The sequence below is a fragment of the Cryptomeria japonica genome, chromosome 3, assembly GCF_030272615.1.
Source record: "Cryptomeria japonica chromosome 3, Sugi_1.0, whole genome shotgun sequence".
Classification (NCBI taxonomy): Eukaryota; Viridiplantae; Streptophyta; class Pinopsida; order Cupressales; family Cupressaceae; genus Cryptomeria; species Cryptomeria japonica.
Genome location: NC_081407.1, coordinates 882,054,098 through 882,081,979, shown reverse-complemented (window position 1 = coordinate 882,081,979; position 27,882 = coordinate 882,054,098). Strand labels below are relative to the sequence as shown.

The 27,882-nt window shown below is 33.2% G+C and overlaps 1 protein-coding gene across 1 annotated transcript; it reads left to right on the top strand.

The window, feature by feature from the left end:
* Positions 1–27,882, top strand: LOC131070777 (WRKY transcription factor 23). Its single transcript, XM_058006423.2, has 4 exons — positions 1–776; positions 1,215–1,320; positions 1,530–1,673; positions 27,471–27,882. Exons 1-4 carry the CDS (start codon positions 329–331, stop codon positions 27,646–27,648), a joined length of 876 nt encoding a protein of 291 aa, XP_057862406.1. The 5' UTR covers positions 1–328; the 3' UTR covers positions 27,649–27,882.

Below are 27,882 nucleotides of genomic sequence, written 5' to 3'. Positions count from 1 at the left end.
ACAGAAATTTCCTAGTGCTATGCTTTTCTTCTGCCAAACTAGAAAACTTCTCACGCCGCCGGTAACTTCATTTTCTGACCATTTAAGGTTGAAAAGTTTATAGCCCACTTTTTCTATCCAAATATAATATGGTTTTCCGGCCCATTCATGCCATTGTTACATCTTCTAGTAACACTTTCCCTGTCAAGCTAGAACAATCCCAATTGTCTCTCCTCTAGATTCTGCAAGTCTTATCTCTTCTGTATTTTTCAGGCACAGAGAAACCCAAAGATTCCATTTTCATTATCCTATGTTGTTAAAGGTTTCTCTTTTCTAAAGGAAGGATAACATGAAGAGTTCAGCAATAACAAGCACCTTTCAATCTGGTACCACTAATTACTCAGATGATCTGGTTTTCTCATCTTCTGCAACTCCCAATCCTGCAATTTGGGGTGATACAGAATTCATGATGGGACAAGTCTCTAATAGAAATACCTCAACTTTTTCCGGGTTAAAAGAAGGAGATGGCCAAAGAAGATCCCTAGGTTTTCCGTCTCAGTCATCTTTCCCACAGTTGATGGAAAAACAGGCATATGGTGATCATGAAGAAATGCATATGAATAACGCGCAACGCCACCATAATCCTGAGTTCTGGAAACCAAGCTCTTGGTCAACACAGGAAACGGTGAAGGACAGACAAGAGGATGTAACAAGGGATTTCAATTTCCCTTTCAATGGTAACTTCACAGATCGCTCCAAGTCATCAGCAGATGCACAACCCTTTAATCCCTTACATGGTATTATGTTAAATCTAATGTACTCAATAATATTATTACTCTTTTTGGCAGTTCCTGAAGAATTGTATGATTGTTTTTCATTTTAATTATGTTTTATTTTCAATTGATATTTCGGATCACACTCAATGATCTATTATCAGAAAGAAGAGAGTATAATCGAAAAAGAAATATCAATTGACAAATATACACAATAATAGTTGGTATGAGTTCATGTACGAACTTCTGATTTAAACTGTGTATACTTTGTGATTGATGTTATAGATCACAGTGGATGATCTATCATCAGAAAAAGGAAAATATACACAGTTAAAACCAAGAAAAAACAATCATACAATATTACTATTAATATGGTAGCCAAAAGACACATTCTTCTTTCAATCTGATTCTTTTTAATGAAATTTCTAATGCGTGGTATGGATATTTTTGTGTTACTTGCAGGGCAGTATTTTCCTCCAGTAGCAAATGGACGTACAACCAAACCCAGTGAAACAGAAAAAGGGCTTTCAGGAGAAAATCATGAGAACCAAAATGCAAGAGATAGCAGGTACACTTTTCTTACTTTCATTAGCCAAAAAGTACTCACTTTCTCTACAAACCCCCAAAACTAGAAACCCAAAAAAGTAGTAAATTTATCTGCTTAGTATGGAGACAGCCCTCAGCTACTGTTTAAATCCATCTGCAGCCAAAACAAAGCACATGATTAGAACTAGGTTGTAAGATTATTCTAATGGGTTTACATATCTATAACTGCAGTCCAAAGCCTCGAAGTAAAACAGAGAAGAAGATTAGGAGACCCAGATATGCATTTCAGACCAGAAGCCATGTGGATATACTGGACGATGGATATCGATGGAGAAAGTATGGGCAGAAGTCCGTGAAGAACAACGTCTATCCAAGGTGCCCTTCTTATTCCATAAAAAATTTGAAAGAAATACAAGAACTTCTGCATTAAACCAATTTACTCCACCATGATATTTTTTTCTTTGAGAAAAAACAGTTTGCTTCTCTTTCATCTTATAAACGTAGAATATAAATCGATCGCATCAAACATGGGTTACTTTTACAACAAATTTCAGCAAGAAATGGAGATGATTGTCTCCCTTATAGTAGTATCCACAAACTAAATGGACCATATTAGATTCCCATTAAAGCTATAATGTCCATGCATTTATATATGTGGACTCAAAATCTTATCACCTAACGCACTAAGCCCTGAGAGTGAAAACCATAGATAGTATATAAAGTAGCCACGTCCAAACAATGAATCTCTTTCTGCGCTTCTTTATCATCACAGCTCTACGGTGGGGAACAAAATTGCTTGCAATGATAATACCAGGATATTATGTTAACAATGGAAAACATTCAAACAAAGTGCGGATACTTTCACGATAACGTTGTCGGAAAGCTTAGAGTTAGAATATACATGCAAACGATTTCTCAGAAAACTTTGAGGGCTTGTGGAGGAGCAGGTAAAATGACAGGCTAAGCCAAAAACCAGGTCTCAACAACTTCTGAACATAGTACGTAAGAGGCGGCTTATTTCATAATGATGGAAAAAGACTTGAAATGGAACACAACTGTAAAGTCCTGATTGTTTGTTAGACCTTCCTCATAAATCTCAGAATGGAATTGGACGTCGCCATTTTCCAACTTTTGGTAGGTAATCTCAAAGGTAAAATCTTTCTCAAAAAAGATGCAAGAATGACTTAATACATTACCATGTTGGGTCAAAATGCTCCTCTAATTCCATCCTTGCAAGGTACATGAATAGTGCTTGGATTTGGGTTCATGCACCCTATAAAGTTACTGGTGATTTCCAATTTTCCAAAGTGTCAGCCACTCAGTACGGTACAGACTTTTTTTTTTCAATTAGATTGAGAATATTTTTCTTCATCAAGGGTTCCAACTACATTGTATGGTACATTCTAGGGTGGGTCGGAAAATTGTTTTCGCAATATAATTTATGATTGATCAGCAAAGAAGAGAGAGGAACGTTTCAGATTACATTTTATTATTGATCAGCAAGCAAAAGAGGATAATGGTTTTCTTCAGCAACAAGAAGATAATCGTTTTCCTTCATTCATATTTCAGATCATGATCTATTCGCAAATAAGAAAGAGAAAATAATTGTTTTAAATCAGACTGTTTTTTTCAGGTATGTTTCTCATCGTGATAATCTGATTGTTTTAATCTGTTGTTTGTATGGCGTTAAAATTAATTCACAAATTCTTGACAAAGTGGGGAATTGCTCAGAGTTAGGCTACTCCACAGTTCTCCATGTAAGAAAGTAAACTAGAAATGTGATATCACAGTGCTCTTAATTTGGTTTCATATTTGAGTTCGACCTCCCAGATATGAATTTGTGTAGTTTTCTTCTCGGTTCAGCTTCTATTGCAAAAATTAAACAAAAGAAACAAAGAAGAAACGGTAGAAAAGCCAGGAAAATGTTTTTAGCTGGGTAACTGCAAAACTGCTATTGCCCCGAATTTCCCTGTTGCCCAATGACTTCTTTCATTCATGTTTGGGGATTCCTATCGATTTCTGTTTCTGTCTTATTGGCTTCGTCTTGACTGCTGCCATATTGTTGGCTCCTTCAAAAATTAGAGATCTTTATGAGGCCCCAGTTCGATGGAAACACATTCCTACACATAATTTGGATATGAATAAAATAATACTCTCTGATCAACACAAGTATTTTTAAATGTGGATATTTAAACTTTATACAATTTAGATAGATACATACCATCAATATAGGAGTTCTATTTATTTATTTAGTGTAGCTATAGTATAATCTTAAAATGGATACAAAAGGGATTGGACTGCTCCCATCACATTAGATACATCATCAACCTACCTAGGCCCCCCTCCATCAATATGATAGGGTAAGGTTAGCCAAAAATAAATAAATAAAGAAAAACAGATTCATTCATGATAGAGATTGCAGTAATGAACAAATTTCATTTGTCCCCTTCCATCTATTGTAAGTATGATTATAAATAAATATAACAAAATCATTCAATAATATAAAATGGCAATAATGAATTTAGTTTAGACATGTTATAAATAATTGAATGTTTTTAAGTTTTTTAAAAAATTATATAATTATAATTATATATATGTATTAATATTAGAGAGGAGGAGATAATTTATTAAATATGATATGATAAGAATTAAGGGTGTGAAAGTATGTGTAAAAAGAAGTTGTGTTTATAAGTGACATTTCTTATTTTTTATAGGTTATTTTGTATGAATCAATTAGGACAAATGTCATTCAATGTCTTTGTTTTCTAAAGGTCATTAATCTATCTTTATTTACATTACATAGTCTTGTAGTATTGTATTGTACTAGAGGCGAACTATTCTAGACATGTTTTCTTAAACTCAAATCTAATGCAATTAACAAAGAAAACAATGGTCACAACAAGACCATGCAAGTTTAGTTGCAATCATACCCAATTTCTTAAGACTATCTATTTGCCACTTTTTGAATTCCATAACCGTACACATAGAAGAATCATTAGATATCTAACTCTTCTATTTTAATTTAGAATAAAATAAGATATATGCAATTAGGAGGATTTACCATAAAAGTTAGTTTGACAAAAAATTAGGGATTGAGATGTATAAGTAAATTTAAATCAAAGCTCTTCATAAAATAATATATTTCTCATAGTTCATATAGTTTTCTAATGTCAAGGTTTTAATATATGAGATGACAATCTCAGAATTGGTTTTGAGTCAAATGTAGAATTGGACAATATTTTTTATTGATAATGTAAAAATAATAATGAGCTATAAAAAAGACCAAAAAATAGATACATAAGATACCTAGTGAAAATATGGAGGTATTTCAATTATCCTTGTGTGTAGATGAATATTGAGAATGATTTTAGGAGTGTTTATTAATTCCCTATAAATACATGGTATGTCATTGATTTATTAAGTAAATTCTTCTATTGAATGAATTTCCAATGACTAAACATAAATCTTAGGAATATGAATGTTAGGTATGTTCCAAAGATAAATAAGAAACTCCTTTCTAGTACCTTAATATCACTGATTTGATCCAAAATTAATGAAAATGCATGTTCATATATGTGATTCAATGTAAAAATGTATTTGTAAGTAAAAGTCAATTGATTTAGGATATATATATCTAATAATACAGAAAGTGATGGTATATATGTTCTTTATAAAAAATTCGGTTAGAATATGAATTTTGAAAATGTTATTTCTACCTATCTTTTCTGTAATAGTAAATTAGTGATTTATATATATAATTATAATGATGATAATGATATCATTACAATTTAATCATTCAAATAACAAAATCTATATATTATGGATCTAAAATATAATTGCTAAATTATATAATTATATAGCTAATAAATAGAAAAATAAAGGGAACATGTGACGATATTTTTACAACAGAAAACTTTCTTGCATTGGAGGAGGAAGGGATACTGTTGAACTACAACTAAACTTAAAAATTTATTATTATTATTTTATGAAGGATGCTAGCTGAAATAAAATCAATTACGACTAGTTTATGTTTGTGTGTATGAATAGTACAATAGGTTGAAGTATTGGTGTTCAAATGAAGAAGGCATAAAGTGAAACGTTCCATTTGGAGTAGTGAACATAGAACTGTAGTGGCAAATAGTGCGTTGCTGAAATTTTACTCTTTATCACATTGGAAGTTGCAGAAAGAAAGATCAGATGAATAAAGAGTTGTGAAGTTCAGAAGAGACAGTTTTCTTCTTGCTTATTTCAATTGAACTATCATCTCGTTATTTGTTGGAAAACAAATCCTATTGGATGAAATGCATGTAGCACACTAGGTGAAAAAGCATAAAATTGAACCGGTTAGAAATTGACACCATGTTCATAGAGGATGATTTAATTTATTTAAAGGAATTCTGGTCTTTGTAGTACCAGTCCTCTTATTTTGCTTATAAAGGTCAGTAGTCAATAGTCAAGATAGATGTGCAGGACTGTAGATTTTAATAAAAATAAATTGAATGGTTGAGAAGCAGTCTCTACCATGCACAGTAGTATAGGCTGATGTCTAGCTTAGATAGCGGAGAGGATCTAGTAGTTGTGCACCCTACCTTCGCGCTTCTCAAAATTCTACATGGAAATTTCAAATCACTTCGAATTTTTTACAGCAGCTTACTTGGCAAGTCCCCTGCTTATAACTAAGGTTTCAAGGCCACATCATCAAATATGATGCCTCATCAGCATGCTTTCTTCCAAGGTGTCCAGAACAACCCTAAAAACAAGTGAGACCAATACGTGTGCAAAAGGGCCCCAATACTTGTGCAGTTGATGTGGCATCACATGATTGGTTACTTTTCACAACAAATGGTATATTTCATTCAATTATTGGTACTTATCATGCAACTATTGGTGCAATGTTGTACAAAAGTAGAACATTAAATCAGCAAGTATGGGGGTATTAAATCAATAATTTCTATCACAAGAATTGGAACGTGCTCAACTACTGGGTCCTTTCCCCTAGTATATTGTTTTCTGAAAAATACTTTACTATTTCATATGCCTACTTGACATTGGGGGCAACCCACATACTCTAATTATCCCTCTCTTACTCATACAACGTACCTTGTTCACATGCAATGAGTTACATTTCTATTACCTTACGTGTTGTAGAGAAGTGCTACAAATGGTCTGCCAAGTGATGTATGAAATGAGGTAAACTTAGTGCAAATTAGTCATATCATCATATCCGTATTAACTTGCCTAACTTATAAAATTGTGTAGGTTTGTAGGTTGAATATGGATTTATATATTGGTTTAAAATGATAATAAATAAACTATATTATTTATAGTGAATTGTTATATTTGGGCCTATACCTTTTATATTGATATTCAAAATGATTTTACATATAGTTTTTTCCTTTTTACAATTGTCAAAATGAGCTTCTTATATGCAATTTAGATATTCATTTTCCTTTTCATTCATATCAACATTTGCATTATACTTAATATTCCAAGAGTCAAAAATAAAATATTCATCACATAGGTCCTTCATTCCACTCTGTTTCTTGACTATGATGTCATCATTGTTGGGCCAATCTTAATCCATACCCACTAAGCAACATATTAAGTCTAGAATGTCAGTCAACTCTAACTGTTTAACAATTTTAAGCCTAAAAGTGATAAGAGATACCTTTTGCATGGAGAAGGTGGATGCCCAAGTTGGGTTGTGACAAGTTATAAGAGAATCAACTAATAATAGTTAGATATGACAGATTCTCTTACAACTACAAGTGTTGTAAGTTATGACAGTTGCAAGATGCATAAGAGCATTTGCCATACCTCAAAATAGTAAATTTTGAGTGCCCAACTTAGGAGGTTTGAATGGGGAGTCAGTTGGAGATGTACATGTGTCATTTGCATATTTTTTGATGGCCAAAATATAGGGCCAAATATTTTGCATTCATCTAGAAGCTTCCTTCTTTATTGTATTTCTCTATAAAAGGAAGCCTTGGAGAGTATTAGTCATGTAATATTTTGTAGGTGAATTGTTATGCTACTGAAATCAATCCAAATTGTGGGTTGCAGTTGTAGATTTCTATTGAAGAAACTAAGTGCTAATATTGTATTGTAACCATTAGTTTACTAGAATACAAAGTACTATGCTTTTGGAGTCTGGGGTTTTTCTCCCTAAAGGTTTTTTCCCACAATATATCTTGTGTTTATTATTGTATATCTTTATGCATGTTCATTATCTCCTTGTGAATGTGTTTCTAATTTTGTAATAATTAAGATTTGTAAAGACAATTTACACTATCTCTTCCACTAGACTAGTGCTAGAAAGTTCTTTTCGCACCTTAACTTCGTTTAAGTTGGTATCAAAGCTTGGCCAATTTTGGTTCCGTTGTTGGGTAGTGGGGTTTTTATACAAATATTAGTTTGAGTGGTAGCTTTTACAGAGTAGTTTCAAAATCTTGTTGTAGGAAGAAGATGACAAGAACATCTACAAAGTTTGAAAAGGAGAAGTTCAATGACAGCAACTTCAAACTTTGGAAGTTGAAAATGGAAGATGTGATTGTGGATAGAGATCTATAGGCTACAATATCTAGAAAAAAACCTTAGACCACAACATAAGATGTTTGGGATATGATGGATTGAAAAGCTAAGGGCCTCATAAGGCTTTGTTTAGTAGACTCCATTTTGTTGAATTTCCTTGAAGATAAGACTACAAAAGAACTTTGGAAGAATCTTGGAGACATTTATCAGGCTAAACCCTAGTAAACAAGATTCTTATGAGAAAGAAGATGTATTCTCTAAAGATGGAAGATGGAGGGTCTATTAGTGATCATCTCAATGCATTCAATGTTATTTTTTATCCATTGGGTTATGTTGGTGACAACATCAAGAAGGAGGATCATTGCATGCTTCTATTGTGTTCTTTGTTTGAGTCATGAGACCACCTTGTTATGGCTATCTAGAGTATAACCACCAAGTTCAAGATGGGTGAGGTGGAAGCATCATTACTTTCTAAAGAGATGTGAAGGAAGACTTCTAATTCAGTTAAGGAGGCTCTTGCGATTCATGGTAGATCAAAAGAGAAAGGAAGAAGAACGAAAAGAAAGACATAAGAGGCATATCCAAATCTTGTGGGAGATATAAGTCTCTTGGGAAGTCTAAGGGAAAATGTTGGACTGCGACAAAACCAACCACTTCCTTAAAGATTGTGAGGATAAAAAGAAGAAAAGACCCTTCGATTAAATTCAAACAAATTCTCTTAGGATGGTGGTGAAGCATTTGTCGCAACCTTGGTAAAACATGCATCAAAAGATGTGTTTTTGATAGATTTAGGTGTATATTTTTACATGACCTTACATTGGGCTTTGTTTTCAAAATATAAAGAATATGATGGTGGGAAGGTGTATCTTGATGATGACTCTAATCTAAAAGTTGTTGGTTGTGGAAAAGTCAAGATTATATTTCCTGATTTGGCAAAGTGAAGGTGATCAACAGTGTTATGAACATCCCAAGTTTGGCATGAAATATACTCTCTATAAGTAAGCTGAGTGATGTGGGTGTGCAGGTCATTTTATCACAAGGTGGATGCAAGATGACTAGAGGCTCTTTGGTACTTGTTAAGGGTGTTCAGATAGGCACCTTGAATAAGTCAGATGCATGCATTATAAAATGCAATAGTGCTTCTACAGATTCCAAGAAGAGGGCTCTAGATTCTCCATCCTCACCATTAGATTGAGCTATGAAGAGGATTTTTTCTTCTACATTTGATGGTCATGTTTTTTGGGTACCTAAGGGTGCCAATGCTTTGGAGATGAAACTCTTAGCAAAGAAGACAATGTTATGGCACCAAAGATTTGGTCACATTGGTGAGAAGGTTCTCAAAACCCTATAAAATAAATTCCTTGTAGAGGGGCTTGATGATTGTAATCTTGAGTTCGATTTTTACGAACACCACATTTATGGTAAACAAAACTATGTTCAGTTTTAGTCTAGTTTTCACAAATCTTTTGGGTTGTTTGACTTGATAAATTTTGATGGTTTTGGTCCTGCTAATGTTTCTTTGATTTTAAAATCTATGCATTTTGCATCATTTATTGATGACTATAGTATAAGGACATTTTTTTATTTTCTTAGAAGTACATCTGAAGTCTTTAGTCAATTTAAGGAGTTTAAGGCTCTTTTTGAGAATCAAACTAGTAGAAAGATATAAGTGTTTATGGACTGATAATGGTGGTGAGTTTTTCTCGATAGGTTTTGTAAGGACCATGGGATCGAGAGGCATAATACAAATCCATACACCCCTTAGTAGAATAGAGTTACAAAGAGGATGAACATGTAATTGATGGAGAGGGCTAGGAGTATGCTTAGTGGTGGTGGCCTCGAAAAAAAGTTTTGGGATGAATCTATTAGCCACTGCTTGCTCTCTGGTAAATAGATCTCCTACATCAATGCTTATTGATAAGACACCTACGGAGATTTGTTCAATAAAGAATCCCCCGATGAGAGATCTCAGAGTATTTGGCTGTGAAGCTTATGCTCATGTTCTAAGTGATAAAAGATCCAAGTTGGAGAACAAGGTTGTCAAGTGTATCTTTATCAAGTATGGTGTCGGTGTAAAAGGGTACAAGATTTGGGATCTAGTGATATGGAAGGTTCTCTATAGTAAAAGAGTTATTTCTAGAGAGTTGAAACCTTCCATTGTCGAGCTACAACCATAGAAAAATGAGACATAATGAGGTAGTTCAGATCCCTTCTACCCTTAAGAAAGAATAACTATGAGCTCCTAGTTGTCTTGTTGATGAGGATAGTTCTAGTAGCTTTGATAGTTTAGAAGAAGATGAAGAATATCAACCTAAGCCTATGAGGATGTCTACTCATGATAGGCATCGACTTGAAAGATATGGTTATTCACCAAAAAGGTTTGGATATTCATTGTTGGATTCCAGTTGTATTTTTTCTTTAATTGCTAGTACTGATTCAACCCTAGGACTGTTAGAGAGGCTATGTGTATGAGTGATGCAAATTCTTGGATGGAAGCCATGAACGATGAGATGGTATCTTTGTTGAAGAAAAATACTTGGGATTTGGTACTTCTACCTAAAGGATGTAAGCCCATGGGATGCAAATGGGTGTTCAAGAAAAAGTTGGGTTTTGATGGTAGTGTTAAGAAGCATAAAGCATGGTTGTTCATGAAGGGATATTCCCAGGTTGAGGTAATACATTATGGTGAGATTTTATCTCCTTTTGTAAAGTTGACATCCATTCGGTTCATGTTATTACTTGCTATAGTTCATGATTGGGAAATCGAGTAAATAGATATGAAGGAAACATTACTTCATGGTGATTTGGAGGAAGAGATTTATATGTCATATCCAAAGAACTTCATGGTAAAAGGTAAGGAAAATTTGGTTTAAAAATTGAAAAAGTCTTTATGTGTTCTAAAACAATCTTCTAGGATGTGATACCTAATTTTGATACCCATGTGTTGAGTTTAGGATTTCAAAGGTCTAAATCTGATCATTATGTTTAATTCAAAACTAATAATGGTTGCATTCTCATTATTGCACTATATGTGGATGATATGCTACTCTTTGGGAATGGATATTTGATTTTTGACTTGAAGGATCAGTTGTCCGCATAGTTTGAGATGAAAGATTTAGGTGCATCTAGATGCATTCTAGGGATGGAGATCAGAAGAGACAAAGCTAACAAAAATCTTTGGTTAAGACAGAGTAATTATGTGAATTCAGTGTTGGAGAGATTCAACATGATAACTTATAGATCTATGATAGTTCATGTTGCATTAGGAACAAAGTTACCTATGGAGGACTGTCCAAAATCTCCTACTAAGGTGGAGGAAATGACTAGTGTACCATATGTGAGTGAAATTGGTAGTCTTATGTATGCTATGGTTTGTACTAGACCAAACATTGCCCAAGCAGTGGTAGCCCTAAGTTGATATATGGCTAAACTTGGACAGGTGCATTGGGATGTAATTGAGTGTTTGAATATTTGAGGGGTACTTCCAAGTACTCGTTGTGTTATCATGTTTATCCTATTGGACCTCAAGATTCTATGAGTATTCATGGATATGTGGATTCATATTGGGTAGGTGACATTGACAAAAGAAGATCCACTAGCGGATATATCTTTACTATGAGTGGTGGTGCTATTATTTGGATGAGTAAGGGATGTAAGATGTAGTTTCTTTGTACATGACAAAAGAAGAGTATGTGACAACTACTCATACTGAATCCATTTGGCTTAGATGTTTGTGTTAAGATATTGGATTTGATAAAGGAATGATTACTATTTGTTGTGATAGTTAGAGTGCAATTTGTTTAGCAAAGAATCTGACTTTCCATTCCAGAACAAAGCACATTGATGTTTAGTTTGATTTTGTTCAAAATATGGTAGAGTATGGGAAGGTAAAATTGAATAAGGTTGACACTTTTGCATTGATGAAACTAGTGAGAATAGAGAAGTTCAAATGGTGTTCTAGGCCAATGGGCCTATCATTCCCCTATAGCTAATTTGTGAACTATTTGAAAGGTCTTCGACAAGTGGAAGAATGTTGGGATGAAGGTGTCTCAACCTTTCAAAATCATAATATTAATTTTATTATATTTATTTATTATTTTAATTTATTAATTTCCTACAAATGTCTAGTCATCTTGTGGGACCCACAATCTTGGTGGCATTGTACTTGGTGATTATTGTATGACACATATGTTGCACATGTGGAAGTAGTCATCCCACTTTGAGGAACTTGACAAGTGTTAGCCTATGACAAGTGTTAGGATGAAAATAATTATCAAGAGACATGATTAACCCCCATTAATGGAAGTTTATCTAAGTTCTTGATTACACAAAGGACATCAGGAGACACCCTCCCTTTTCACTACTCTCAAAAATCACCCCCGAGATATTACAAGGTTGACACTTCATAATTAGTGCATTTACAAGGCTTTTACTAGATTACAATGCTTTTTAGGCCAACAATAGCCAAAATTGCAAGTTTTGATAAAATTTAAATTTGATACAAAATCTGAAAAAGTTAACCTTATAGCTATGTAATACTCTTCAATACCTTTCCAACAATTATTTGTTTTTGAAGAAAGGAGCTTAGAGGCAAAAGTTATGGCCTGTTGAAACAACCTACAATATTTGATTAAAAAAGGTAGCTTTCTGTCAAGTATGCATTTTCTAATTTCTAGCACCTGAGGCAAAAGTTATGCACTTGGTTGAATTTTACTATTAGGAATGACTCACACCTATTTATGAATTAATTTCTAAAAAAATTATTGATTGTATGAAAAATTAATAGATGCCTAGATGGTTTTTCAACTCTAAGAACAAAACCCCAAAAAAATTTCTTTCCAGTGAGAGGAAGTTGGAATTTTGAAGAAAAAATGAAAACAACTCCAATAAAAAATTTAATTTTTTTTAACTCTTATTCTTTTACTATGTCCTCCAATCTCTATTTTTGGTGAAATAAAAGTCATCTTGACTTTTTGAGGCTTTCTGGATGCTTTGAAAATACTAAAAATGCCTCCAATATTACCAAAATGCTCCCATCACCTAGATCTCACAAAACATATATGCAAACCAAATTAAAGTAATGTTTATTTTTATTTTAAAATATTTTGATTCTATAGGTCATACGAGGATGTAGAAGATGAGAATAATAAATTTTGAGGAAAATATTATCTATCTAGATTAATCCCAAATCTCTTAAGAAAAATTAGAAAATACTATGTGCAATACTAGACAACACGAATTTGATACCATGTTAGATCTTTCAAGAAGTGAGAACTAATCTAGGATTTGATGTTGGTCATAGATCACATGCAAATCCACTTGATAGATGATTGAAGATCAAAATAATTGAATGTAGATATAATTTTAAGAGGGAGAAAATAGAGATAAAATAAGACAAATAAAAAATACTCTCGATACTCTCACTGAGATATCACTAAACTTATGAAGGTGAGAGGAGAGTGTTGTATATATACCTAAATAAGAGAATATACATCAAAGAGGTTCATTAAATCATAATTCCCATAAAAAGTGGAATGATTTATGTAAAAGAGGGTGATAAACCCAACTACTCCATAACCTACTTTGTCAAGGATATAATAGTGGTTATGAAAGGTGGCACAATAAGTCAAAAGAGGTTGTGTAACTTAACTACCCATATATGGAAGAGAATAACACATGTAGCTAAATTATCTTGCCACATGTCCTCATATCAACCACTTGTAATAGCCTAAGAAAGCTTAAATAATGTGTAGGATAAAATAAATAACCCCTAACATAAGGGAAATAAAAACTCTATACTAACACTCTCAGTCAATGGATTTTATCCAAGAATTTGGATCACTCATACCCATAGCCTCTTTTATAGTCCTAGGCTCATCAATGTTAGCACTCTAAGAAAAAATACAAGTTAAATCTAATGAGGAATAAGAAAAACTATTCATTTTTTGCATAATTCTTATGGACCTCCAATTGCTTCTTGTTCATGTATAATTTTTGAGATTTTAGAGTTCTCCTCATCATCATGTCCAATAGGAGTATGTAGCTTATTTTTTATTAGAGGTGGAACCTAAACCAACTCATTTTCCTTCCCTTCTTTCTATTTCTATAGTTTAATAGAGGAATGATTCATGTCTCTAAAAATTAAAATTCTTGTGTGGAAAACCTTCTTGGCCATTGGATCCCAAAGCTTATACCGTTTCACATAGACACCATATACAATGAAGATACATTTAATAGCCTAGTTCTCCAACTTATACCTCCTTTTATTCATCACATGTGCATATGTATCACAACCAAATATTTTGAGATATCTCAACAAACGCTTCTCACCTAAGGACACCTCCATGGGTGTCTTTTGAACAAGCACAAAAGTAGGAGATCCATTAATCGAATAGAAAGTAATGGCTACAACTTCAGCCTAAAAATTGAAAGGAAGAAAATGTGTAGAAAATGATTCATAACACTAATCTAGTGGGGAAGATTATTAAAATTTTATTTACAAATCTTAACTGTTATGTAAAGAGAAACACATGAAAAGGGAGACATTAAACATGAAAAGAGATATTACACTGAATGCACAATATACATGGGGAAAATCCTTTTAGGAGAAAAATAAGACACGAGTATAAAAGCACAGTAATTTGTATTATTTGTAAACAAATAAGTTACGATACAATGCCAACACTAGGCTTCCTCAACAAGAGTCTTCACAACAAACCCATGATTTGGATTAATTATGGCATAATAACCTTCACTTACAAAAAACTATGAACATGCAACATAAAAAAAATGGCAACACATTTAATTTTTTACAGTGCATAGTAGAATAAGCCCAAGATGGATGCCTAAGTCCACGTGTCACTCATATGATCTTGTAAGAGATCCATAGAAATGCACAAAACTTGCATGCATGCAACCTATCCACATATGAAGCATTGTCATAAACCATGATAAGAATATTCCAACTCGAGCAAGTACCTTACATGTGATGAGATGCCTCAAAATGTAGCACCTCTCATGCATGCAATAAACTTGTATGCATGGGCACCTACCTCTATAAATATTCAATTGTCATATGTGTTGTCATAATTGTCATAAAGTTGGGTTCTTACATACATCATAACTTGTCGTAAGTCATTATAACCTCTTACAGACTAGATAAGATATCAATACTTGGAAAAATAATTCTACTGGACAAAGTGGGATGCCTACCTTCTAATTTGAGGACAAAATCATCCTTGTCACCTCCCATGTCATCTCCAAGCATCCTGGCAATTCATCATGCCAAGTCATACAAAAAGATGAAATAGGATGTTGAAGAAAATACAAACATAGACCTAAATAAATTTGTTATTTAAATAAATCAATGCTATGAAATACTAAGGTTGAAACACCTTAATTCCCAAAATTCTCCATCTTTTGAACACCTTAGTAGAACCATTTTTGATATGATTTAATTGCTAGGGGTTGTGAGGCCCATAGAATTTGAACATCATAAAAAAAAGTCCATGGTCACAAGATATGTTAGTGAATTTGAAACATTCATCAAAGTGTCAACCTTCTCTAATTTTACCTTCCCATCCTCTACAACTTGCTTCTTACACATGTACAAGTAATAGCACCACCAAACATAGTGAAAATGTAACCACTCGTGGTTATTTTGCTATTAATGTCACTAGCCCAATCAAAATTCAAAAATCCATAAATATTAATAGAATGTTGAGATCCTGTAGGATAACCATGATAACATAAGGAATAATTGGAAGTATCTTGCAAATATATGAAGACTCTTTCATTAAATTCCCAATGTACATATCTAGGATTAATTGTAAATTGACTAAGGACTCCCATTGCTTAAACAATGTCTAGTCTTGTACAGATCATAACATACATCAAACTGCCAACTACATTAGCATAAGGAATTCTAGTCATTTCCCCTCTTAATTAGGAGATTTTGAACAATATAAAATAGATAAATTTGTGCCCTACATAACAAGAACACACAATGGTATAACATCTTCCATGTTAAATCTCTCCAACAAATTATTCACAAACTTACTTTGGCTTGCCCAAATTTTTATGTTTTCCCTATCTCTTATTATTTCCATTCCCAAGATATACCTATAAACAACATATCTTCAACGTAGAGTGCAATTTTGAGAATTTAATCATTATCCTATTTATAATAAAAACAACAATTTAATTTCAATCTCAAAGAATAAAAAATCAACACAAAGGTATCAAACTTTTGGTACCATTTGCTAGGGGATTTCTTTAGAATATACAAAAACTTCTATAACTTGCAAACCAATTTTTCTTTACCTTTCTCAATGTAGTGCTCTAGTTGTGACATATAAATTTCCATATCCAAGTCACCATGAAGAAAATATGTCTTCACATCCATCTATACAACTTGAGAATAAAAAGAGATAAAATATCACCATAATTGATTCCCTCAACCTGGGAATATGCCTTCATGACCAAACTTGCCTTATACTTTTTTACATTGCCATCTAAACCAAGTTTCTTTTTTAACACCCATTTGCATCCAATAGGTTTACTTACTTTATGAAAAGGTACCAAATCCCATGTGTTATTTTCTTTAACACAACATCTCTTCTTCCGTGGCCACTTTCCAAGAATTCACATCTTTCATACCCATAGCCTCCTTCATAGTTCTAGGCTCATCAATGTTAGCAATCAATGAAAAATACAACTAGAATCATGCAGTGAATAACTGAATCTTTTAGGTTGCCACCTAACATGTATGGACCTCCTCAATGGTTGAGGTTGAGGTTATTCTTCTTCTAAACTTGTAGAGCTTCTTGAGGTCTCCTCATCATTAGGCCCATTAGAAGCTTTTAGTTCTTCCTTTTCAAGGATACAAAGAATCTGAACTATGCTTGGAAGGGAATTGACCTTCATATCCTTCTTCTTATGAAGGACCTTGTCATTAAAAGTATTTAGTGGACTTGTGAAGATATGAGGCCTTGTCTTCTCTAGAATAGCTCTATATTTTGTATTGATGTTTTCGTGAACCAACAAAAATTTTGGTGATCTCATATTCTTCAATACTAGAATTATCCTCTTGTGAATACTTCTTTTTTGTCTATTAAATATAATAAAGTCACATTACAAAATGAAGCAACTCGCAGAGCTCAATCGATCATGATCAATATGCTAATCCAACCTATAGTCTACCGACTGACAAAGTGGTACAAAATAAATATATACAAAATTAGATAACTAAGAAGTCTGAGATGAGTAAAGCTTATACAAAAGATAAGGAACAAAACATTAGATCAATCAAAAGCAATGTTTCCATCTGGTGAGCTGGTATCCCCTAACAACCCCATCCATGCAGTCCAATCAAGGGGTGGACCACCATTCCACAGTAGGACCTTACCCCATATTATGGGGTCTAGATATAGATGCATTATAGGTTCAACAATAGGTATAGGTCCCTGCATAGCATTCCTTCTTTGTTCATTTAGCTCCCTCATGAAGTTGGCCAGCCCAACTTCAAACAAGGATCTCTCTTTAATCTATTTGGTCCAAGACAATCCGTGGGATATTTGCCATGTGAAGACTCTTGTAGAGCCATCCTGCAACCACTTCTCAAATTTCCTTCTCTCTAGTTTTATAGTGATAGTGACCTGCACATCAATTGTGTGAAAGATGAGTCCCCTTAAAGAATCAGTGAGAATTCTACTCCTACCATTGAACAAATTATCATTTCTAAACTTCCAAATAAGCCATAGAATCTCAATAGAAAATACAGAACAAAAAATATTGTAGTTCTTTTTAAGGATTTGAACATCATTAGTGACAACATCTAAAACAGTGATATTTCTGCCCATACGAACAACAAATAACCTCCAAGATTCTCTAGCAAAGAAGAAGTCATAGAATATATGAGAAATAGATTCAGCAAGGTGGCAAAAAGAGTAGATGTCAGGTTCACCATTAGGCCAATTGGTACACAAATTCTGGAGGATAAAATACCAAACAAATATTTTCGTCTTAGGTTCAACAGGGATCTTCCATAGGGACTCGAAGACCTTGTGCCATTGGGGGTGGGGGGTGGTGGAGAGGCTCAAGTTCTAGCAGGTATTATCATGAAAAAAACACATCTTCATTATCAACAAGGAGATTATAGACTGACTTGGCCTTGATACTAGAAAGCAGGGATCCATCATTCCATTTAAAGGATCTACAAGTATCACCCACACAATCTTTAGGGAGGGAAAGGCTTGCACAAGCTAATTTGAGCACAAAATAGGTTCTATATTGGGAGGTAGGGATATCAAACTTCGACATAATGTCATTCCATCTCATTAGAGACACATCCTTAATGATATTTAAGAATTTCTCTAGTCCCTTATGAGCCCATATTTTGGATGAGCATCCTTGTAGAAGAGTCAAAGGCTTTCCATTATGTTCCAAATTCCACAAGATAGACCGTTCTCCACACACCTTATTTTCCCATAGAATGCCATTATGTGAAATGAATTTCTTATCACTTTCCCAAGCTTTCCAGAGTGATTTGAAGTCAACCAACCTAGAAGGTTTGACATCAAAAGATCCAGAGATAATGTTGTTGATTGCTAACCCTTTCCATGAAGTATTTGTTTTAGGGACAAATTGAGAGAAGTTGTGTCTTAAAAGTATCTTCCAGGGTTCATCCCCTTGCAAAGCCTTAATTACCCATTTAGCTGCTAGAGAAATTCCATGCCATCTTAGAGAAAGTAGTTTAAATTTGAAATATTTTAATTATCCATTTAGGGGATTGGATGCAAATCCCTCACAAATTTATTCAAATATAGTATGCTTTGAGGGTGAAGAATTTGTTAAACATATAGCAAGATAAAAAAAAATTACTAATTTTTTAAAATGTTCTACATTGATCATCAATGTTTGATTTATGCTGAAGATATGATTTGTTCTAATTTGTTACTATAAATTCAAGTTCAAGCTATTAAAGTTTCACTTGAAGTGACCTACTTACAAGTGTTCTTGAATCACTTGAGTAATGCCCCTTATGTTGTAGCCAAGATACCCCTAACTCCTTCCTTTTGTTGTCAATCTCCTCCTTGTGGGCGTTGTAGCCAACCTACTCATGGCTATTAAAAGAGTCATTCACAAGCTTCTCATCCTCTTATGAGAAGAGATCATGCTCAACAAGCCTCGTCATGGGTTGGTCACAACCTAGCAGTAGTTGCTTTGCCTTTTTTTCATTTTCTAGTAGAGGATCCTTTTGTTGGCTAGACTCTAGCAAATCTACTCATTTGGCTCCTGCCATCTCGTTTGCTTAAGTCATTACTAAAGAAAGCCAAGAAGAAAATGTTGGTAATAATAATGGATGGGACCTTGCTATAATTACCTCGGACCCCATTAATGTATGGGACAAATCGAATGACCAAGATCTCCCTCCTCCTCCTTCTTATATAAGTTCTTTAGCCACCTAATGACCTTTTTTATGTATTATATTAACATGCTCTAGGCTGATGTCCCATATGCACTTTAGAAGTATGACATTTTCTACTAATATTTTTGTGAATATATGTAACACTTTTTTAAAATGATAACATAAATACTATTCACAACTTTATTCTATTTGGGGTCAATTTCACACATCAAATATTATAGAAAAAATTATTGATTTTTACTGCTGGAAACTTGCAATATTGCCCATGCTGATACTTATAAAATGGTCGGTCCCATGATTGTGTGGGTTCGTGAAATCTGATGGTGGTCTTTGCTTAATCTTATTTGACGTAATCTTGCATCCGCGACGATATTTTTATCGTTCTATTCGCTGTGATCGCTGCGATCAGTGCGTATATGAGCTATGCAATATTTTGATTGTTTATAACATCTGTTCTCGTTTTAGTTTTTTTCGTGATCCCGACGGACGCGCGATACAGTAGAGTAGATTGGGTCAAAAAATTCTGGGAGTTATTGTTCAAGTATTTTGCAGCGCTTATATTTGAGCGAACAATCTCACATGAGATCATAACCTTTGAAGAGTTATACAGCCGAACAGGAAATCACAGATGGCTGCAAAGTCTTTAAGGATATCAAATAATGTAATATGATTTTGATGATGAATCATAGAATATAGTTTCGATGATAAATCATAGAATATGATTCAAAATATTATATGATCTTTGATAATAGATCATAAAATATGATTCAAATCAATGATAATAAACTTTCCAATTCATTTTGAAGACACTAGGATATGTCAAACTGATAATATGGGGCAACATGAGAAAGAGAGCCCATGGTTCTGGGTGGGTGCCTGGAGTCATCCTTCAAGATTTTCTATGCGACTAGGATCACTATGCAGAGATATGCCACTCTTTCTACCTTCTCTATCTACGAGTCCGTGAGAACTCATATCTTGAGTTTTACCATCCACGATGAAGAGTTTTCTATCAATGGTTGGGCTTGGTTTTTGTACACTGATAAAAATATACATCATTGAAACTAACAGTAACCTTGAATATTATTAAACAAATATAAACGTGTTTTTGAACTAGTAATGTCCTTAAAATTCAAAACATCGTCGTTGATTCAAAAAAGGTATACCAAATGATTTAGATAGTCTGATAGCTATTTTGTAACTCTACAAACTTCATCTCTTAGAATTGGTATTGGTCAACCCATACCTTGCACCCTAACATGATCAAGTTGAACTATCATTGATTCGGTATGTCTTTGACAATCTATATATTGGATGTAATGTAAACAATATATGCATTGCCCGATTATAGTGACCTTCTATCATTGATCAATATGAAGGTATACTCAATGAGAATCACTCTCTTAAGTTTACTCGATCTATTTTCTCCTTACTCCTATGTGAGCAGCAACTCTCATCCTATGCTAATAACAATGCATGGCTAGGCATAAAAACCTTCAACCTCCCCTCACTAGTCACTGGGAAAATAATAACATCTATACCATCTTCTTTCTTCATTAAAGATAAAAAAAAAAATCTCAAATGTGAACTAATAGCCTGATGCAGGAGCAGCGGTGTAGTTCTTACCGAATGGGCAATTAGTAGTGGATTTGCTTGGAGATAGTGGCATTTCTTCATGTTTGAGAGTTTAGCATTGTGGATTTGGATTTATTCCCTCGAGTTCCTGGTCTTTGTCGTGTTCAAGTTTCATGGCATTTGGATTTAATCCCAGTGAGATATCGATTCCGGTATTAGCCCGGTTGATATGTTCTTACTGGTTAGTCTTGTAGTGTGTTGAGCAAAGTTGGATCAGGTTGCGGTTGATTCCTGTGAGTTGCGAATCATTGATTTATGTTTCTTGTGCCTTATCCGATGTTCTTGGAGAACTGCGTGATGTTTTATGCATTTTGGAGATGTTCTTAGTGATTTGAGCCGACATGTTACCGTTAGCACGTTTCATGAACTGATTGGTCTTTGGGCCGACTTGATCAAGTTATTATTTGTAGACTGTATAAATAGAAGCTTGTGAATCATTTGAGAAGACAAAAGATAGAAGATAGAAGACAGAGTTTAGAGATCGAGCGAAGATGTAGAATCAGCGAGATTCTGGTTCGGTGGACTGAAGTCGGAAGGGCTGAGGTCTAGATTAGGGTTGAACCGACAATTATTTTTGGAGGCCGATTTGATATGTGGATGATCTGTGGATCTTATATTTGTGTTGTAAGCATTGTTTGTATCCTGGACTGCGATCCAGCATGTGGCATATGTAATTCTTCAGACTATAATAAGAATTGTTCATATTGCTTATCGGTTATTCTTTTTGCTTTATCTAGTGTTGTGCTACCAGTTTCCGGTATATCTTGCATGGTGTTCATGTTAGGCTAAAAGGATGGGATATCCTTCATTGGATCTCCCTACCTTGACTGCATCAAATGGTATCAGAGCTGGTTTGTGAACCTGTTGTTGAAGGAAGACTCGGTTATGCACCAGATGGTTGGAGAGGAAGTTGAGGCAACTTGTGGGCTTGTTCAGATCATCGATCATGAGGCAGAGAAAGGTTTGCAAGCAGACCTCTGATCCTAAAGCTTAAGCTTGAGTCAGTTAGTGGGTGGAGACTTGAACAAATCGCCGATTGAGGCAGGCTATAGAGTGGACCGGTAGATCGCTATGGAGAGGCAACCGAACATTGTAGTCAGATCACCGAACTCCTAAGGCAGATGCAAATACCTACTGATAGATCGCTGAACCAAATCAAGTGATGGGACTCACTTTTCAATTAACCCCGAGAGTCTAATGCAGGAGCACCGGTGTAGTTCTTATCAGTTGGGCAGTTAGCAGTGGAATTTCTTGGAGATCGTGGCATTTCTTCATGTTTGAGAGTTTAGCATTGTGGATTTGGATTTATTCCCTCGAGTTCATGGTCTTTGTTGTGTTCGAGTTTCATGGCATTTGGATTTAATCCCTATGAGATATCGATTTCGGTATTAGCCCAGTTGATATGTTCTTACCGGTTAGTCTTGCAGTGTGTTGAGCGAAGTTGGATCGGGTTGCGGTTGATTCCCATGACTTGTGGATCGTCGATTAATGTTTCTTGTGCCTTGTTTGATGTTCCCCAAGAACCACGTGATGTTTTATGCATTTTGGAAATGTTCTTAGTGATTTGACCCGACATGTTACCATTAGCACGTTTCATGAACTGGTTGGTCTCTGGGCTAACTTGATCAAGTTATTATTTGCGGATGGTATAAATAGAAGTTTGAGAATCATTTGAGAAGACAAAAGAAAGAAGATAGAAGACAGAGTTTAGAGATCGAGCGAAGATGTAGAAGCGGTGAGATTCCAGTCCGGTGGACTGAAGCTGAAAGGGTTGAGGTCCAGATTAGGGTTGAATCAACAAACTGTTTTTGGAGGCCGATTTGATATGTGGATGATTTGCAGATCTTATATTTGTGTTGTAATTATTGTTTGTATCCTGGACTGTGATCCAGCATGTGGCATATGTAATTCTTCAGACTGTAATAAGAATTGTTCATATTGTTTACCGGTTGAGTATTCTGTGATGTTACCGGTTATTCTTTTTGCTTTATCTAGTGTTGTGCTACCGATTGCTATTATATCTTGCACAGTGTTTGTGTTAGGCTGCAAGGATGGGATGTCCTTCATTGGATCTCCCTACCTTGACTGCATCATATCCAAACACTAGAAATATAGTGTAAAAAATATCAAAATGAAAGATTAAAAATCACATAGTTCAATCAAAACTATCTCTTAATTAGTATATTTAATCTCAAAGTAAGAAGCTATCTAGAGATGTGAATGGTCTTCAATTCTTTTTTGTGGGTCCTCAAACTTTCACTTAGACCCTTACAAATCTTGACCACTAGATGAAACATTAATGAATCTAATAATGAAGTCAAGTTATTTGATAGTGCAAATTTGAGAACACGAACATAAAAATAATGACCAATTTTAGAAGAAGGATGATAGCTTTAAATGATAATATACATCCATGAATGAGTTACACTAAACACACGTAAGGAAAAAATAAATTTAGTCTTTATTTGTACCTCCAATATTTAACAAAATGTAACAAATATTTCTTACTTCTCCACATGATTGCAAATGACATCTATTTATATCATATCAAGTATACAAAAATTTGAAATGAGAAACTTCACATAGTAAACAACTGCAACTAACTTTCATGCATATATTTTAAGCATGCAAGTTGTTCAATATGATCTGATATTTTGGGATACCAGTTCATTTTAATGTTGAAAAGGAACATACCACTTAAAAAACTAATAATGATGCTTCACAGATTACATTCTTCACACCTCCATAAAATACATTGACAACAAAGCCTAATGGCCATAGATTTCATGATCTCTCTAGAATAAATTCTTAGATATAAAATTGAAATTCTATTAAGAGAATCCGACCATACTATTATTGAAAGAAAAATACATAGAAAAAATTTGAATTACACCTATTACAATGTACAACAATATTATGCTACATACACATTGAAGACAGATACCATACAAAGGAAAACAATTCATATAGGGGATAGAATATTAGAACAATATCATGTGAAGAGATTGAAATATGGGTTTAGCCACATACAAAATCTAACTACTTCTAATGGAAATTGAACATAAACAATAACCAAAGAAACCATCTAGAATATAAGTTAAACATCTAGAAAAAAAATAACATGACAAAATAAGGCAATTCTAAAATTTGGAGGGGGTAAATTCTAACACTCAAATGCATGGATATATGAATGCCATTTTTAGAAGTATTTACAAACTTCATGAAACATCAAGGCTTGAAGTAGACTCTAAACCATGAATCGTAACCCCTTTAAGAATCTTTTCACATTTGAGAGAAAAAAATATCCCCCCATCCTTCCAATGTTGGTAGCATATAACTATTGGCAACTTCTAATACCAATTTTTAGTGAGACACCACCAAATTTTGTAACAAAAAATGTATTTGTAGTATGCATTTAAAGGTCTCACATATTCCATTAGATCTAAAACATAACCATGGAGACGACTTGTGCCAACCTCTTAAAGTGCTTTGATTTTCCTTTCACCCTCCATTTTGGTAAGTTTTTGACATGCATCATCTCATTTTAAAGTTTGTCGTGCATTGAGTTTATACATGAAAATTTTCATAATAGACTCATATGACCATACATTGATGCTTTCACATAACCCTTTTAGACCTTAAACAACCTTTATCACCTTAATAAAAACTAAATATGAAGAATCAAAAATAATTTATCAATAAAAAAAAATAAAAAATTATAACCTATGACCTAATACCTTGGAATGTTGGACAAAATCCCTAGTAAATCCTCTACTTACCTTCAATGATGAAACTACTATAAAACCTTGAACTATACATAGCAACTTCTCTATATGAAAATTATATAATATCCAAATGTCAATAATATAAAACCTTGAACTATGCATAGCTCTAAAGGAAAGCTAAATAACATCCAAAGTCAATACTTGTATAGGTCAAGCTACAATGTAGTATGACTTCAAGGGGTTAATCATTGAGGAGAATGTTACCTAGGTTGCCCCAATCATTAACATCATTATTTTTATTTTCATGGAGGGAAATATAATTGAAGTTCTCTTTGATTAGTAAGATAGTTTACTATTAAATTTTTTCTTGCTAGTAATAATATATAAAAACAAAATTATAATTCACTTTAATCAACATAATATTTTTTTTGAGATAACCCTTAGTCCATAATTGGGATAAAATTTATTTTTAACCATCTACCCCATAAGTTTGGAGCCTCCTTCAATGAAGGTAATTTCCAATATCTTATCACATACACTGCTTGAATGCTTGCTAAGGATGCTTCACATTCTGCATCATTATTTATTTTCAAATCAATATAGTTGGATTTTTCCAATGCCATTACACCATCTAAGTTATGAATAGCATAACTATTCATTGCAACATTATGGTTACCTTTCAATGATCCATAAAAAATCATTTTAACTCCCTTAGAAGGTAGATTCCACTTTGTGTTTCTATTATTGTTGTTCATTAAAAATTTTCATGAATACAAAACATATCTAGCATGGTATGTTGATAATTTTGGTGATTAAATACAAGGTTGCATATCCAAGGTTGTGAATGAATCGGATCTATTAGATAATGTTGCATTATTTTTTTATATTCATTTTCTTCAAGACATTATTTTGATCTTAACAAATTACCTTGAGGCACTCTCCTTGTTGAGCGGAAAAAATAATCAAAGTGACATTTCTTTTCATGCATCTATGAATTATAGTTTGTAAAATTGAATCATGCAAAAACATCACTTAATTATAGTTATGAATTCTTTAGGATTGAATCTAATTTATCATAACAATTTCTCAACAAAAAATAATACAATTCTTTTCAATAGTTAATGTGTGAATTTATAGTCAAAAAAAATAGTGAGTCATACTTGCTACTATTCTTTTTTAAAAACAGAAACTAAATGGTACTTATGGGGTTCCTCACATAAAAACGAAGTGTGGAAAATGACTACAAAATTAATCAGTGGTACTTATGGGTGGCTCTCACATATTAATAAAGTATGAAAGGACTTAAGAGATTTAGAAAGATTTTATCTTATATGATTGAAACAAGAGATTGACCCATGTGACATGATACAAATAGTGGAGGATACATTTTTGCCCCATAAGAAGTAGAAAATCATATTTGATTCTATTGTCAAATAACAAAGTCAAATTTTGGAGCATATTGTTAATGATTATGTGAGAAATTGAAGAATTAGAAAGAAAGTCTCATGTTATAGTTCCTTCATATATTTTGGTAGGGATATAGAAAGGTTTGGGATATCTATTTGTCTTTTTTTACGGTTTTAGAATAGTACCTTGATGAGAAAAAGAAGTTACTTCTTGAAGCTCAAAAATAGTTGGATAAAATTTCTCATTTGAGAAATAAAAAGTTATTTAACTATATTCCCCAAATTTTAATTTAATGGTCCTTTTTATTCTTTTAAGGGGCGTTTTTTTGATATGGAGCTATGAATCAATGAGGTCACAAATGAGGGACCTCTACATGCATTCAACAATAACACCCCATTGAGGTTTGAACCTTTATGGCAAGAACAACAACAAAATCACAACTTAACAATCACATCATTCCAATAGTGACAATTTAATAGCTCTTTTCAAAATCATTATGTACTATTTTATTTTCCCATTAATATGTGTAAATATTTTTGGATTTTACGAGTCAGACCATTATTTCAGGAGTTTGATTAAGTATTATGTTTCATTACTATCTTATGGTAGGGATATTGAATAATTATTTTCAAATCATGAGTTATCTGTAATGTGAGAGGAAAATAAGGAATGCTATTGGGAAAAATAGAATTTTGAAGATAGTTTAATATTTAATGTCTTCAACAAAAAAATCAATGATCTTTAAGTAGTTAGAGTTAGAAACTCGATATTTCACCATTGAAACAACTAAATAGATAAGATGTAGTCATTCTCTAAGTTTTTTTCATCAAAGTTGAATGAAAGAAAAAAAGGTCCATGATCCTAAAATTATTGGAGTAAAAAGCTTAAGATTTCACCATTGAAACATTCAACTGAATGGATATTATATAATTACTGTTTAAGTTTATGATCAAGTCTATCAAGGAGAAATACAATTAACTAGAAGTAACCACAACATAGGTTCAAAGGGAGATTGCATTAATATTATGTAGGTTGATAAATATTCTAAATTTTTAGGATAGTGAGGACTTTAAAATTTTAGCCATTTTTTAAATCTATTTTTTAATGTTTTTAGTACATAAAATTTCTTGTGATGGTAGGTATTTTATAATTATGAACATTATTGAGATAAATATTGAAAAAAATAATGGCAATGAGATTAAATATAGCTTTTATTCTAATTTTCTATAGGTGATTTTTTTTATTAAATAACTATAATAAATCATGTAAAATTATTATTGGCAAAGGGCATCTTTAAATTTTCTTTCTAATGCTTCTTGTTCAAATTTTTCTATTATACCTAAGGATTTGTCATATGCTATAAAATAGAAAAATATTTTTTATTTAATTTTAGGCTTTTAATTTTCACTTAGAACTAATATATGTTCTTTTGTTTTACATCTAAAGGAGTTATTATCGTTGCACATACCAAACATGTAATGTTAAGAAGCAAATTCAACGCTTGTCTATAGACCCTGGAGTTGTTGTTACAACATATGAAGGTATTCACATGCACCCTTCAGAGAAATCAATGGAGAGCTTTGACAATATATTAAATCAAATGCAATTTCTTCGAGAGTATTAGCAGTTTCTGAGATTCATTTAAAATGATAAATGATTGTGCTTTCATAATTACTTTAACAATGTAGATATTATATTACTCCGTATACCAATGTGTACCATGGGTATAGTTACACAATGCTGTGTAAATTATGAGATCAATGTTGATCAATATTCTATAGTAAATTTCTAATAGTTATTATGTCCTTACTTTTGTAAAATGAAGAGAGTGCATACATTAAGATGTTCTTATGGATAA

Bases quoted from the DNA above. Each gene is read 5' to 3' on its own strand.
- LOC131070777 (XM_058006423.2), top strand. From the start codon at position 329: ATGAAGAGTTCAGCAATAACAAGCACCTTTCAATCTGGTACCACTAAT. The intron at 777-1,214 runs GTATTATGTTAA...TGTTACTTGCAG, and splicing joins ACCCTTTAATCCCTTACATG to GGCAGTATTTTCCTCCAGTA. The intron at 1,674-27,470 runs GTGCCCTTCTTA...TTACATCTAAAG, and splicing joins AAGAACAACGTCTATCCAAG to GAGTTATTATCGTTGCACAT.